Source organism: Rhinatrema bivittatum, chromosome 5 (genome assembly GCF_901001135.1).
Source record: "Rhinatrema bivittatum chromosome 5, aRhiBiv1.1, whole genome shotgun sequence".
Lineage (NCBI taxonomy): Eukaryota > Metazoa > Chordata > Amphibia > Gymnophiona > Rhinatrematidae > Rhinatrema > Rhinatrema bivittatum.
In genome coordinates this window covers 134077147-134091287 of record NC_042619.1, presented here as the reverse complement: position 1 = coordinate 134091287, position 14141 = coordinate 134077147, and the positions used below count along the sequence as shown (strand labels likewise).

The 14141-nt window shown below is 41.5% G+C and overlaps 1 protein-coding gene across 1 annotated transcript in view; it reads left to right on the top strand.

Moving 5' to 3' along the window:
* Positions 1-14141, top strand: part of NAA16 (N(alpha)-acetyltransferase 16, NatA auxiliary subunit) — a 468335-nt gene that overhangs the window by 216688 nt on the left and 237506 nt on the right. Inside the window, 1 exon segment of the mRNA XM_029602955.1 lies at positions 5630-5725. Coding sequence (XP_029458815.1) covers positions 5630-5725 — 96 coding nt within the window.

The following is a 14141-nucleotide window of genomic DNA, read 5'->3' as shown; positions in this document are numbered from 1 at the left end:
CATGCTCACTGGCTCTCTTTCACATGCTTTCTCCTCTCACACACAGGCACTCACATGCTCTCTCAAAACACACGGCTCTCACTGGATGATTTTAACGATAGGTTACAAATTGTAACTAAAGCCCTGCTGTGTGCAGCCACGAAAAAAGTGTGTGGCCATGCACGCACGTAGCTTAGAGGGTACAGTGGCTGGCACACAGGAAAGGAACAGCACACTTTCCTGCTCAGCCACCAGTGGTATGAGGTCCAACGGCGGCCGCACAGCCTGTCTGTCTTTTTTTTGGCCACAAGTGGGATGGGATCCATTGGTGGCCACATGGGCCCTCCCAGGGTCAGGCATTGGCGCCCCCGCGGCACACCACCTCAGATACCTGACCATACAAGGTGGGTAGTGAAAAGATTTTTATGCATACAAAAACTAAATAAATAGAAAAGTCAGATGTGGTGAACTAAGTCTCTGGATTGGCACTAAAATGTGGAGCTTATTACTTAAGTTTCCTGGTTGGTTTCTTGCCTAGCCTGGCAGCAACAAATATTTGGTACTGATTAGAATGTTAGTGGAACCTATATGAAGTGATATTATTTAGGTCTGCATAGACAGGTGTTATTGATCATAGCATCCAGCCTTAGTAGGTATGCCAGTAAGATTTACTGTGAAGGATATTGGATGAAGGGGAAAAGATATGTTCTGGTCTCACCCTCACTCCTGTCCCTACAGAGGCAGAGTTGATAGGTAGAGATGGGGCTGTGAATCTGTGTGAAGATTGGAATGTATGACTCAACCCCTATGAGTAAAGCCTATTGCTTTTGTTTTTTTGTAATTTTGAGTTCATGAGCTAATTTTATTGGCAAAGCATGTGAACTACTCCATTTTTTCTTAGATTAAAAAAAATAATACTACTCAATAAAGAAATGAAATTTTAAACTAGAAAAAATCCCCCTAAAATCTTTTGAGTTTATATTATATAAAAAATCTTTTATAATAAATTTGAGTAAGATACTAGAAATTCATTTGAATTACAGAGCTAACTGCAGTATTTTATATTTTTTAGGTCATCCTAAGATTTTTTTTCCCCATGGTAAGTTATGGAGCTCCAGCTTTAAAAAAAAAAAAAAAAGGTCTCTATGTGCTTTTTTTATTTTAACCTTTTCATCCTTAACTTTAAGATGGCAAAATATTCGCTATCACACCTATGGTGATACAAATAATTTTTTTAGTTGAGCAGTAGACCTAATTGTTTGCTATTGGCGATAAACTATATAAATTTCCTTTGTAAAGTTGCATTTAACACTATTTATATTCAATAGTGTTTAATATTGGACCACTCAGTTTTTCAAATATCTGCCATATTGGAGCTCCAAAGTATATTATGGGGGAGAGAGTTAGAACAGGACCTGAGAGAGAGCCTAGAAATAATCTGTATATTATTTATTTTATTTTTTTATACTGTCATTTGGTAAAGTCATCATAACGGTTTACAAAATTTTCAGAATGCAAGAAATTTTAAACAATTGATCAAAAGGCATACCAGGAAGCATACTAAATAAGAAAGAGAGACAATCAATTGCAAAGATATTAGTTGGAACATGCACTACGGATTGCACGAAGGGGTGCACAAAGGGGAGGGCCCCTTTGTCGCACCCCTTCGACGCGCGGCGCCTGGTGGGAGGGCGCCTTTCAACCATCGGTGTTTTACTTTTATCTGAAGATATGTGCTAAACATTATAGGTCCTGTCCAGCAGTAATGCCAGGAATATCAAGATTGACACATTCAAGAGTTATTTGCACATAATGTGCCCTGAAATTTCCTGTATTTATTGCTTAATAGGTTCTTAATATTTTGTATAGGTTGTACATATTTTTAAATTACTTTAATTTCTGTTTCAAAGCTAGAAAAATAGTAAAGTAAGGATTCTGTAGTTCAAAGAATATCATTTAGGGGGATATTTACCTCATGCCATTTAGGTTTTAAGGATAATAAAACATTTTTTTTTGCAAATGGCAAAATTGTGGTAAGACAAAACATTACAGCTCCCAGATTTTGAATGGAAAGTGATGTTACATAGAAGCACAGAAAATGACAGCAGGATTAAGGACTGCAACCGGCCCATTCCTGATGAAAAATCATAGAACCTCTCCAACCTCAGGCTTTTGTCCTTCTGTCATCTTAGCTGATAATCCTCAGTTTTTTCCCTTGTTTTCTTGAATTCTGTTACTATTTTGGCTCCTAATATATCTCTACTGGGAAGTTGTTCCAGGTCTCTACTTCCTAAATATGAAGAAATTTCCGTCTGTTACTTCCAAATGTATCCATTTTGAGCTGAATATCATGATCCCTTGTTCTAGAATGTTCTATTCTTTGAAAAATGCATTGTTCTTATGTTAATGCTTTTGAAGAATTTTAATGTCTCTCTTTCATATTTCCCATCTATCCCTCCTCTCTCTAGGATATACTTATTTAGATCCTTAAATCTCATTTTATAGTGCTTATACCATTTTATGAGCAGCTTTACATTTATCTATATCGTTTTGGAGATGTCCTCCAAAACTGGGCACAGAACTTGAATAAGATGTTACCAATGATCTCTACAGAGGCATTATCACCTATTTTTCCATTTGTAATATATTTATTTATTTATTTATGGTTTTTATATACCGATCTTCTTACATATATGTAAATCAAATCGGTTTACAGAGAACAGTTGAATAAGCTTGCTTGTGGGCAATTACATATAACAAAGAACTTTTTTGAGTAACACATTGTATAACTTTTTGAGTAACATTTAAACATAAGAGCAAAAAATACATGGCTAAACATAAGAACAAAATATACATGGCACAACAAAGTCTTATATGTCTTCATGTGCACCCTAACATTCATCTGGTTCTTACCACCGGCTTGTTGCATTGTTTGTCGTCGGATATGATTGCCTGGGATCTCAACGTAGTTCTGTAACAGTTGATGAAGCCAACGTTTGAACTGTTAGATTTGGCTCCTCTGAAATTTCTGAAATGGAAAGTACTGTTCTTAGTTACCATCAATTCTGCGTGCAAGATTAGTGAATTTCAGGCACCTGTGTACTATGCTCCTTATCTTCAAATGTTCCATAGTAAAGTTTCACTTTTCACAAATCCTAAATTCCTCCCTAAAGTGGTATCAGCTTTTCACCTCAATTAGTCAATTGTCTTTCCTACCTTTTACCCTCGATTTCATACACATGAGAAGAAAATGGAACTACACACACTTACTCGTAAATGAGCATTTGCCTGTTACAGAGGACTCAGTCCCATCGTAAAGCATCACTGCTCTTTCAGGCCGATACAATACAGTGCGCTCCAGTGGAGCGCACTGTTAACCGGCATTTGGACGCGCGTTTTCGACGCGCTAGCTTTACCCCTTATTCAGTAAGGGGTAATGACGCATCGAAAACGCGCATCCAACCCCCCCCCACCCCCCCCCGAGACTAATAGCGCCCGCAACATGGCAAATGCATGTTGATGGCCCCTATTAGTCATTCCATGCGATATAGTAAGCAAAATGTGCAGCCAAGCCGCACATTTTACTTTAAGAAATTAATTTCTGCCGGCGCCGGGGAAGCGCACAGAAAAGCAGTAAAAACTGCTTTTATGTGCACCCTCGACTTAATATCATGACGATATTAAGTCCGAGGTCCCAAAAGTTTAAAAAAAAAAAAATTTAAAATGGGCTCCCGGGTTGAAAATCGGATGCTCATTTTGCCAGCATCCTGTTTCCGAACCCATGGCTGTCAAACTCTCTGACAGCCGCCGCTCCTGTCCAAAGAAGAGGTGCTAGGGACGCGCTAGTGTCCCTAGCGCTCTTATTTACCGCGGGCCCTAATTTAAATAAATTAACTTACCTGAATCGCGTGCACAGGAGAGTGGCACGCCGGGAGAGCGGGCGCTCGTTCGCCCTCCTGCGATTTTTACTGTATCGAACCCGTTTGTGTTTTATGGTCCTAATAGAATAGGAATCGCAGTAGCAAAATGGACAGTGTTGAACTTGATAACAGACTGTATCTGTCACTGTTATGCAGATGAAGAGTTAAATCTTCAAAACCCGGTGAAAAGCACATCAGCTCCAGGCCTGAGCCTTTTCCATCACCCGCTTAAGATGTGGCACTTGAGGACATCTGCAAAGGCAGCAACATGGTCATCTGTACATACTTTCACATCCCATTATTGCCTGGATGTAAAAGCAATATCTAACAGTGCTGTTTCGTTTTGCATTAGTCCTCCTCTCTATGGAAAGAGGGTTCCAGTTTGTGTTAGAGCACCTCAGCTGCAACCCTAAACTTGGGCCCTGACACAGATTCAGCCTGCTTATCGACTGCAGGTTCAGTGATGCACAGCATACCATGGGATCTTCTTAGTGTTTGGGTAATTGCCTTGTTCTTGTGGCCTGGTTTGGCCTCTGGAAAACAGAATGGACCCTTGGTCTGACCCAGTATGGCAACTTCTTATGTTCTTATGGTGTAGATAGGATGAATTAGCCATGAGCTAATTGTCCACTTCCCTGGAGTGCAGAATCTGCGTATAGTTTGCTATGTGTTAGACTGAGGAGGCACTGAGGCAGCGCCTGCACAGAAATATCCACGCATGCTTAGATTCAAAAACTCTTCTAGCTTAGAGAGAGAAGTCCATTCGGTTTTGCTAGATACATCACCCACAGTTCATGGCTTATTCATCTGTGGGAAAACGCTGTTTACAATAAGCAAGCTTGCTTTTTTGTATTGTTTTAGTTGCCAAAGTGTTGAACATGTGAGCTTTCTTAAACCACTCCAGGGTTTTCCTGTTCCATTTGGAGCATTCATCCTATTTCTTATCTTTGTATTATCTTTAAAAAAGAAAATCCCCAAATCTTTTCCTGTTAATTCCCCTGCAGTTTGTTAAAAACAGATCTGATTCAAAAGTAACTCTGAAATAACCATCCTTTTGCTTGCTACCTTGTATGATGAGCTAACCAAACGGCTTCCCATTAAAGGAATACTATCACAGTAACAGAATGGACCCGAGAGTTGAATGGCTAATGCCATTTTAGTTTATTTCTCCTTTAGTTTCGATAGATTCCAACAAATGATTCCAGTATGCATTGCCTTTTTTGGAAGGAGTTGGGAGATGCTTGGGAAGGCAGTTTGATGGTATGGTTTAGTTGTCTTTGAAATTGGAGTATGTGTTTTCAGGAGCTTGGTTATAGCTAGGAGGTCAAAATTAGAACAAAGGTATGATGGTAATAAGTATTTGACTAGTTGCAACAGAATGTGGATTGTCTGTCTTGGGGTAGAGCATGGTGATATATGGAAAGGTAAGGAGATAATCCCAAAGACTCACTTTTGCTGCAGCTGTGATGTTAGGATATTCATTGTTGCACAGAATCTGCTTTGGAATGTACTGACAAAAACACTTAATGTTCTCATTAATGAAATAAAATATTTTCATCCAGTAAATGACTAATTGGATTTATAACAAGTTGCATTCTAGGGGGCCTCTGTAATTATTGTGTCAATTTGAAAAATGTTTGAAATTGGTAATTATAATTGAAATTGAACTATGCATAGTTTTTTATGTATGTGTGTTAACATTTTTATATATATTGTTTTCCTGATAATAGGCACTTTAGAAGAGAGACTACAACTCTACGAAGAAGTTAGCAAGAGATATCCTAGAGCTGTGACACCTAGAAGGCTTCCTTTAAACTTTGTTGCAGGTACTGAGCTGTTCTGGTTTTCGTTGATATAGTTTGCATTTAAAATAGCACTTGAGCTTAGCCAACTTAAAAGTTAATCTCATTCAAGCTACCCTCTCATTAATTTTTTATGCTATTTTCTTATAAAATCTATTCAGTAAGTGGCTTCTCATTTTAGAGAATCTTCTGACATGGTATAGATTTTCCAGAATCATTCTGTGCACAAGCACCTATGATCTATTTATGTAGAGATTTGTTTATATTGCCTATAGCAGAAAATTGTGCTGAGATGAACAATTAAACAGTCCCAATACATTATCAATTGAAGTCACAGCAATACAATAAACAAAGTATAAATTAAATATATGTGCTGGGGGGTCATTGGAGGTGAATTGCTCGATGTACCCACTGGCAAAATATCCGACACATGCAAACTTGATACATCGTCACACTGAATGTTTTTCAAGGTCCTGTCTATCTCCAAAGAAGTCTCTGAAGAGAAGACTGGAAAGACCTCATAAGGGACCGTACATCTTCAAAAGTGGTACAGAAGTGCTACTTGAAAACCTGTGGGTGGGTTTTAGGAAGCCAGTGCAACTTGACCTTAAAAGGGGAGCCATTTCGCAGCATGGACAACTTCAACCACATAAGAGCCTTGCATCAACATTGAGCACTGACGTACTAGTCTCCACTCCAGGCTCTGCATTCACTTCTGAAGTTCAGTCTTTCAAGATCCTGCGGTGACTCAAAAGGCAGAGAGGACTTGTCCTGATTCTTGGGACTGTCCTTGATCTAAAGTGTCAAAGCTGCTGAAGACCACTTCACCAAGGCCCCAGTTACCAACATACCTGCTCCTGGGGATTTAAGCCAAGTTTGAACTGTCTGCAGGTCCAGTGATGCACAGCAAAATCACCACCAGTGCATGGAAAGCTTTTTGAGAAAGCCCTAGAAGCATCCTCCATACCAGTACAAAAGGTTATGTGATCTTCTGTGTATGTGGCTCTAATGTAATGTTCAGCACCTAAGAACCATCAAAAGCACAATATATAACATAGCTATGCTTTGATTTTCTTATGTTTATGATAATGAATGGGCAGCTTTCAACAATTTTTAAACACTAATTTTCCCTCAGAGATAAAGTAAAATCCAAATGTAAAGGTCAGGTAAGCTTAAAGGTAATGTTTGAGCTGCCACTGCATTATCTAAAAACCCTCACCATGTCATACTCCTATTACTAATTATCTACATAGCTTGTTCTGGCTCACATAAAACATCCATGTTTTATTACCCAGGCAGCTAAACTTTCCCCCCAATCAGTCCTCATGAAAAAGATTCTGGTAAAGTCTGAAAATTGTTTATTGCACAAGTAAAACTTTACTTACAATTGTTGCACTTCAGACGCAAGCCCTAGGCAAGAATCTTTGGTAACTGGAACTGTGGCAGGAGAAAGGAGTTTCTTGTGTTGCAGGGGTTAGTTATTGTAGAGGTGGGAAGGATGAGAGGAATATAAGGCTGATTTAGCCCATAGAAGAAGGCAATAAGAGGGAAGATGAAACCCAATCCGTTTCAGGGGGTAACACAGAGCACAAAGCTAATCAGAGGCAAGCATGGAGCAACTGCCTCGTGGCCAAGAGCTGCCAAAAGAAACACCTCCACACAACTAGAGGCAGAAAACAGGGTCCAATGGCAGTGAGCCTAAGAACCATGTAACACAGGTGGAGCATGAAGGGCAGTCCTTTGAATCTATAAGGCACCCTGGAAAACTTAAGTTAGGTTGAACAGGATTCAAGCTCTCCCGATGGTTGCAAACAGTGCTTCATTATTAAGAATCCTCAGAAGTGAGGACTGCACTAAACACAGTTAAACTACAATACAGACAGATACAAACATGTACCCACTGCTGGGGACAGAACATAGCTCTACCAGACATGCACATTGCTGTATAGAACAAGAGACTATCCCTGCATTGTGCATCTTGCATTCTAATCAGGACACAAAGGCAAATAAGAGAATTGGGTTAAAATGAATAAGGTATGGTGATATTTGAAGACAGGAAGTCCATATAAAAAAAACCCAGGAAGTGTGCTGGATAGATGTACAGCACGGTACGTGAGACTGGACTTGAAGTCAGAATTTTCATTTGCAGGTCACAGGAAACTTCTCTACATCTAAAAAATCCAGACAAAATCATCTCTACTTAAGTGTTCTAGGAAGGAATCCACTTGAAAGTCTGTTTGTAAGTAGAGGAAGTTTGCAATCTGGTATGAGGGCAGGGCCCTAGATCATTTTCCTGTCCCATACAAAAACTGCTTAATTTTTTTTCCATATACCTCTGGGTCTATACTCAAAACCAATTTAGGTATTGGTACAGCTGGTACTTAACATCTTCATTTAGAAGGAAAACTGATTCTATATAACTCTTACTAGTAAGATTTATGAGGTTTGCTTCATTTGAAGTTTCCCATCTGGATGTCCACAGTATTATGGGACCGCAAAGTGGTTTTCATATAGCTAATAAAAGCCCCCTTAAGCCTCTGACCTCATGGACTCAAATACCAGGGCTGGTGCTTTCATTAAACAAACTTGGCGATCGCCTAGAGTACCAAGATTTTGGGGGTAAGCAAAATCCTGGCAGTATGAAGTCTAGAGGCCATATCAGAGCTGATACCATCAAAGAAGGGAGCAACTTTGCTGGAGCCGTTGCTAATTAAGTTGGGGGAAGCAGGGGGGTGAATACCAAAGGTTTGCCTAGGGCACCAAATATGCTTGCATTGGCCCTGCAAAATACTTGAACCTGGAAGATGATTTTTTTTTTTTGTGGTGGTGGTCCACTTCAGCATCAGCAAGCTCAAAGCCCTAGTAATATCCTTATGTTAAATTTCATCACAGCAGGGTGGGGCTATAATGGTGATAGAGTCCTGCTTTAATAATTCAATTATCCTTCTGGTCATTTTTTGCCAAGGCCGCGAAAATCTAATAAAAATTAAAAAGCCTTACACAATTGCAAAAGAGCCATTGTTATCTATCTGGAGTGGACTAAAGGTCTTAAAAATGCTTACCACACTTTTTCTTTGCCCCAGCAAGCCTGAGAGTGCTGTGTTAAAGAGGGCTTTATCTAATTGAACAGCAGATTGCAGGCTCATAATTTCAAAGCCATGACTGTGACTAGTCTTAGCTAAGGCTTGACCTCAATAAAAGAGAAATGAACGATTGCAATGTAGAATTCTGTCCACAATATTCTCATTCCACTACTATCTATAGACTCCCAGTCTGGGAAATCTATTATCCAGGTCCTTTTGAGGGTGAGAGCCCAACTCCAGGCCCATATGATAAGGGGCAGAGGGGGTGGGGGTGGATTCTAACCTGATTTAAAAAAAACAGTTCAGCACCCTTTTAGAGAAGTTATAATTCTTGTTTCCCCTTTTCCTTTATTGAAGGCAATTCTAGCTAGGGAGTCCCATCTGTGTGAGTGGAAATTGTGTTTCTTGCTTCAGCAAAAGCAAAGTTGCTTGTCTGTAACAAGTGTTATCTGAAAGCAGGGTATTCATCAGTCACAAAACTCCCTCTTATTCTTAGCTTTACAGTTGAACTGACGCACTCTGCAAGGACAGAGCATGGAACTGCTGAGCATGACTAAGGGGTGGTTTGGTAAGTTTTTCCTAGAAAGCAATGGAAAGAATTCTGGTTGGTGGTAATGGACATTACCTATCTATGTTATAACCTGATAACGTTCCATGATTTGGACCGAGACACTCCAAAATTATAACAGAATTGCCAGACCTCCAAGTCAATACACAAAACTCTGGGTGCTAAGTGAAGCAGCCTATGCAAGGCGTCTGATTGGCCTCAGGGCCCTGTGGGCCAATCAGTCACCTCCTCCCTTTTTCCTTCCCCCATGGGCCAGTCTGGTGTCTCCTCCCCTTTTCTTTCCCCATATGCCTGTTGGATGCCGCCTCCCTTTTTCCTACCCCTGTAGGCCAACTGGATAATCTCCTTTGTTTTTCCTTGCCTGTGCAGGCAGGAAGAAGGGAGGCTGCCTCCGATTGGCCCCTGCTGGCATGAAAGAGAGGAAACCTCCAGTTGGCTCACAGAGCAGGAAGAAGTGGGAGTATCATTGGCAGACAGTAGAAGCAGACAATGAAGATGCCATGGCTGGTAGAAAGTGATCCCCCATCGGCCACAAAGGCCCTAAGGAGGAGATTGCTGCTGGTGGATTTGAGGTAGAGAGAGTGAGTGGGAAAAGAGAGTGAGGGTGGAGGGGAGTGTATATGAGGAGGCAGGGGTGTGTTTGTGTGTGAGGGGAAGAATGAGAGGACTGTGAGTGAGCATGTGTGTGAGTGAATATGTGAGTGTTAGTATGTGTGTATGGAAAAGGAGAAAGTTTGTGTGCATATCGCCTGACCTGCTCCCCCCCCCCCCCAATACAAACACACTAATTGATGAAAATTTCAGGGTGACTGTAAATTGAAAGTTCCCAAGTATGCTCGGTGTGATGGATGATTCCTTTCTTTTCAGAAGATACCCTTACATGTCAGCAGTTTTTGCTTGTCCCAAAATTGCTAGCAATGTTCCACTGAACATGGGAATGTTAGTATGCATTCAATCTCCACAGCAGCTCTGCCCCTTTCTCACATTGTTTCCTTTTTCAAATAAGAAACCTCTGGGAGGAGAAGGTGAAGTAGCTATGCATCATGTGAACATGTGCTCTCAGTTCTGCTCATAGGGAGAGCAGCACTCCGTACACATTTCCTGGAGTGCTGATTGGGTGAGGGAGAACATGCAGATGAGGTTTTCTTACATTTTTTGAGCGTTATTAGATTTAAAATGGAATTCATAATGTTCTCAATTCTTTAGAGCAGTAATAAGTCTTTGAGAGGCACAAAATGGTTGGGTTTTTGGGATATCTACCATGATTGTTCGTTAGATATATTTGTACAGATTTGGTCTAAGAACCTGCTAGTTTGCTTACAGTATGGTGTGCTGAGGCTGAGCGCACAGTTAGCCCCCGTTTGAACGCGCATCTTCGACGCGCTATTACCCCTTATACAGTAAGGGGTAATAGCGCGTGGAAAACGTACGGCCAACCCCCCCCGAAACTAATAGCGTGCATCATATGCAAATGCATGTTGATGAGCCTATTAGTTAGTCACGCTCAATACAGAAAGTAAAATGTGCAGCCAAGCCGCACATTTTATTTTCACGTAGAAAAGCAGCTGAATTAGCCATGCTGTCTGGGTACGTCTTCCATGCCACTAGGTGGCAGAGCTCTCCATGTCTCTTAAAATCTTTCAGCTAGGTGCTCCCTCCTGTATCCTGACAGGATTTCCTCAGGCTCCTCAGTCAGTTTTTTTCCGCAAAACCGTTAGGCATGCGGAGCTCTTTCTCCAGAGAAAGTTACATTCTGTGAGGAAAAAAGTCTTTAAAAGTTTATAGTTTCAAAAAGAAAATCACCACAGGTAAAACAACTTTTAATTCTATAATAGCAATGCCTCGTCCCGGCTTAAAATTCTGTTCCTGTGGCAAGTTAATGCTGGCTACAGATAGCCACCTCTTCTGCTTCGGATCCCACGACCAGAGAAGTTGTGAAGCCTGCAGAAAACTGTCCCCTCAAGAACAAAGACAGAAAGAGCATCAAGATCTGCCATCCAGGACTTCGGGTTCTTATGCCGCTTCAGAAGTCTGTCAGATCGGTTCCAGCTCCAACATTGAAGAATAAGCCCTCCTGAAGTGAAGGGCCTCTTCAGTCGAACCCCCCAGGTCAGACCATCGACCGGGAAGCGCGAGCCAAAAATTGGCCCTGAGTATGGGAGATGCGTCGTGGCAACGCGGCTGCCTGCTTCACCGACGCGTGCGTCGACATCGAAGCATCGACACCGGACCAGAGACGAAGCATCGAAGCTCCGGCGCACCAGATACAGATCAACACGACACACCGACGCAAAAAAGTAATATGGTAATGGTGCTAATGCCTTTACTTGATGCATTTGACACTGTATTAACTAATTCGCAGAAGCCTCCTAAGAAGCATCATTCAGGTCACAAAGGACAAAAAGATGCTTCGACAAAGCTAGAGGTGACTAATAACCAACCAGCATCTCCACTCACTATATCAGACGAGTCCCCACTATCACCTGGGACACTGTCTCATATGTCTAATGACTCTAAAGGGGTTGACAATTCTCCTTCACCAACAGGGAATCTGCCTCCACCTATTCTTCCACCCGTCGTAAGACCCCTTCCAGGTCAGCCTACGACAGGGTTGGTACATCAAGCTATTACTCAGATTACTTCTCTTCTGACTCAATTTCTAGTCAATAGAGAATTCTAATTTGCCACCGCAACTGCTTCCTTACATACCGCAAGCAGATCCTGTACAGAAGTGAAAGGTTCCTCCAGCACCCCGGGACGTTCCAACCTCCCCAGTGTCTCACTTAGAGGATTCCTCTTCAAATTCATTAACTGGTTAGCCGTCTGACCATAATGACATACCTCTGGAGCCTTCTTCACCTCCAGAAGACCTTACCTATTCTAAATTCATAGAAAAGGTAGGTCAATTCCTCAACATACAGACCAAGAGGATACCAGATCCTCGTCAAGAGATGTTAGGGATTCTGAAGATTTTAGATATGACAGCTGAGCCTGTGGCTCTCCCACAACACACGGCTTTGACAGCTTTAATGGGGAAATCTTGGGATACTCCCTTGACAGTTCTTCCAACATCTCGCAAAATTGACCTAAAACACCGAATGAAAGATTCTCCTTTCTATACCACTGTTCAACTTCCACACCAGTCAGTGGTAGTTGAGTCGGCAATGTTAAAAGCTCGTAAATCCAGAATTCATTCTAATACTCCGCCGACCAAAGATAATAAGACATTAGATGACTCTGCAAAGAAATCATATTCCTCTGCGATGCTCAATGCTTGCATTCAAAACCATCAGTTCTACTTAACGCAATATCTCTTTGAGAATCTGCAGGCTTTGCAACCACATCTACAGCAATCCTCTGCAGACGCCTCCTTACCTCCTCAATACCATAACCTTGAGGAAGGTTTACGTCATTTATTACGATCCATCTACGAAGGCTTTGATATTTCATCAAAAAGCTCAGCAAGTGCCTGGGCAGCCAGACACCTTGCATGGTTGCAATCTAGTGCGATAAGAGACTATGTCCACGATAAGTTAGCAAACTTACCATGTCGTCCAGAAAATTTGTTTGGAGATCAGTTCACTGAGACTGTAGCAAAACTCAAAGAACAAAAGACGGCAGTTCTTTCCTTAACATCACCGCAACGTCCATGTACTTCTCGACGTCAATATTTGGCCTCGACTTCTTACCGTAGGTCTTCATATAAGACCTACAAACCTTACACCTATTATAAGCCTCAGTACACTCAACCGTTAAGGCAACAGGCTTATCAACAGGAGCCTCCACGCCAGCGTACTAGGACTCCAAGACAGCCACTGCAGCAATCCGATCCTCAACCTGCCAAGGCCCAGTCCAGTTTTTAAAGATTATAAAGCCACCGTCATCACCTGTGGGAGGAAGGTTGTCCAGTTATCTTCCAGCCTGAAATCACATTATGTCGGATCAGTGGGTCTTATCAATCATACAACAGGGCTATGCCCTCAATTTCTCATCCCTTTCAATCATACAACAGGGCTATGCCCTCAATTTCTCATCCCTTCCAAACCTCCCACATTGGGTTCCTCAGAAATTCGTAACTCACAAGGAGCATATCATGCAAGAAATCCAACTTCTCTTGCAGAATCACTGCATCCAGAAGCTACCTTCCAAGAAATATCAGGGCTTCTATTCCCAATACTTCCTGATTCCCAAGAAAACAGGAGGTTTACGCCCTATTCTGGACCTACGTTCCTCAACAAACACCTCCACAAGGAGAAATTCAAAATGACTTCTCTCAAGTCCATTCTTCCATTTCTTCAACCTGGAGATTGGATGTGCTCGCTGGACTTGAAAGATGCATGTGCTCACATACCAATGCACCCTAGTTCCTGGTGTACCTTTGTTTCCAGGCAGACAACCAACATTTCCAGTACAGAGTTCTTCCCTTTGGCCTAGCCTCAGCCCCCAGGTCTTCACCAAATGCATGGCATTGGCGGTGGCGCACCTTCGTCATCAGGGGGTGCAGATATTTCCTTATCTAGACAGTTGGCTCCTAGTTGCATCCAATCCAGCACTACTACGGCAGAATCTTCTACTATTTTTAATTATGTTATTAACCCCATATATCTTAATCCAAGTTAATTCGACCTGTTCATTGTAAGACATTTACTTGTCATTGTTATTGTTTAGAATGTAAACCGAATTGAATCAAATAATTCTGTTATTGGAAAGTCGGTATAGAAAAATGCCTAAATAAATAATAAATAAAATAAAGACTAACAATTTCTTGCCTAGACAATCTAGGTCTTCT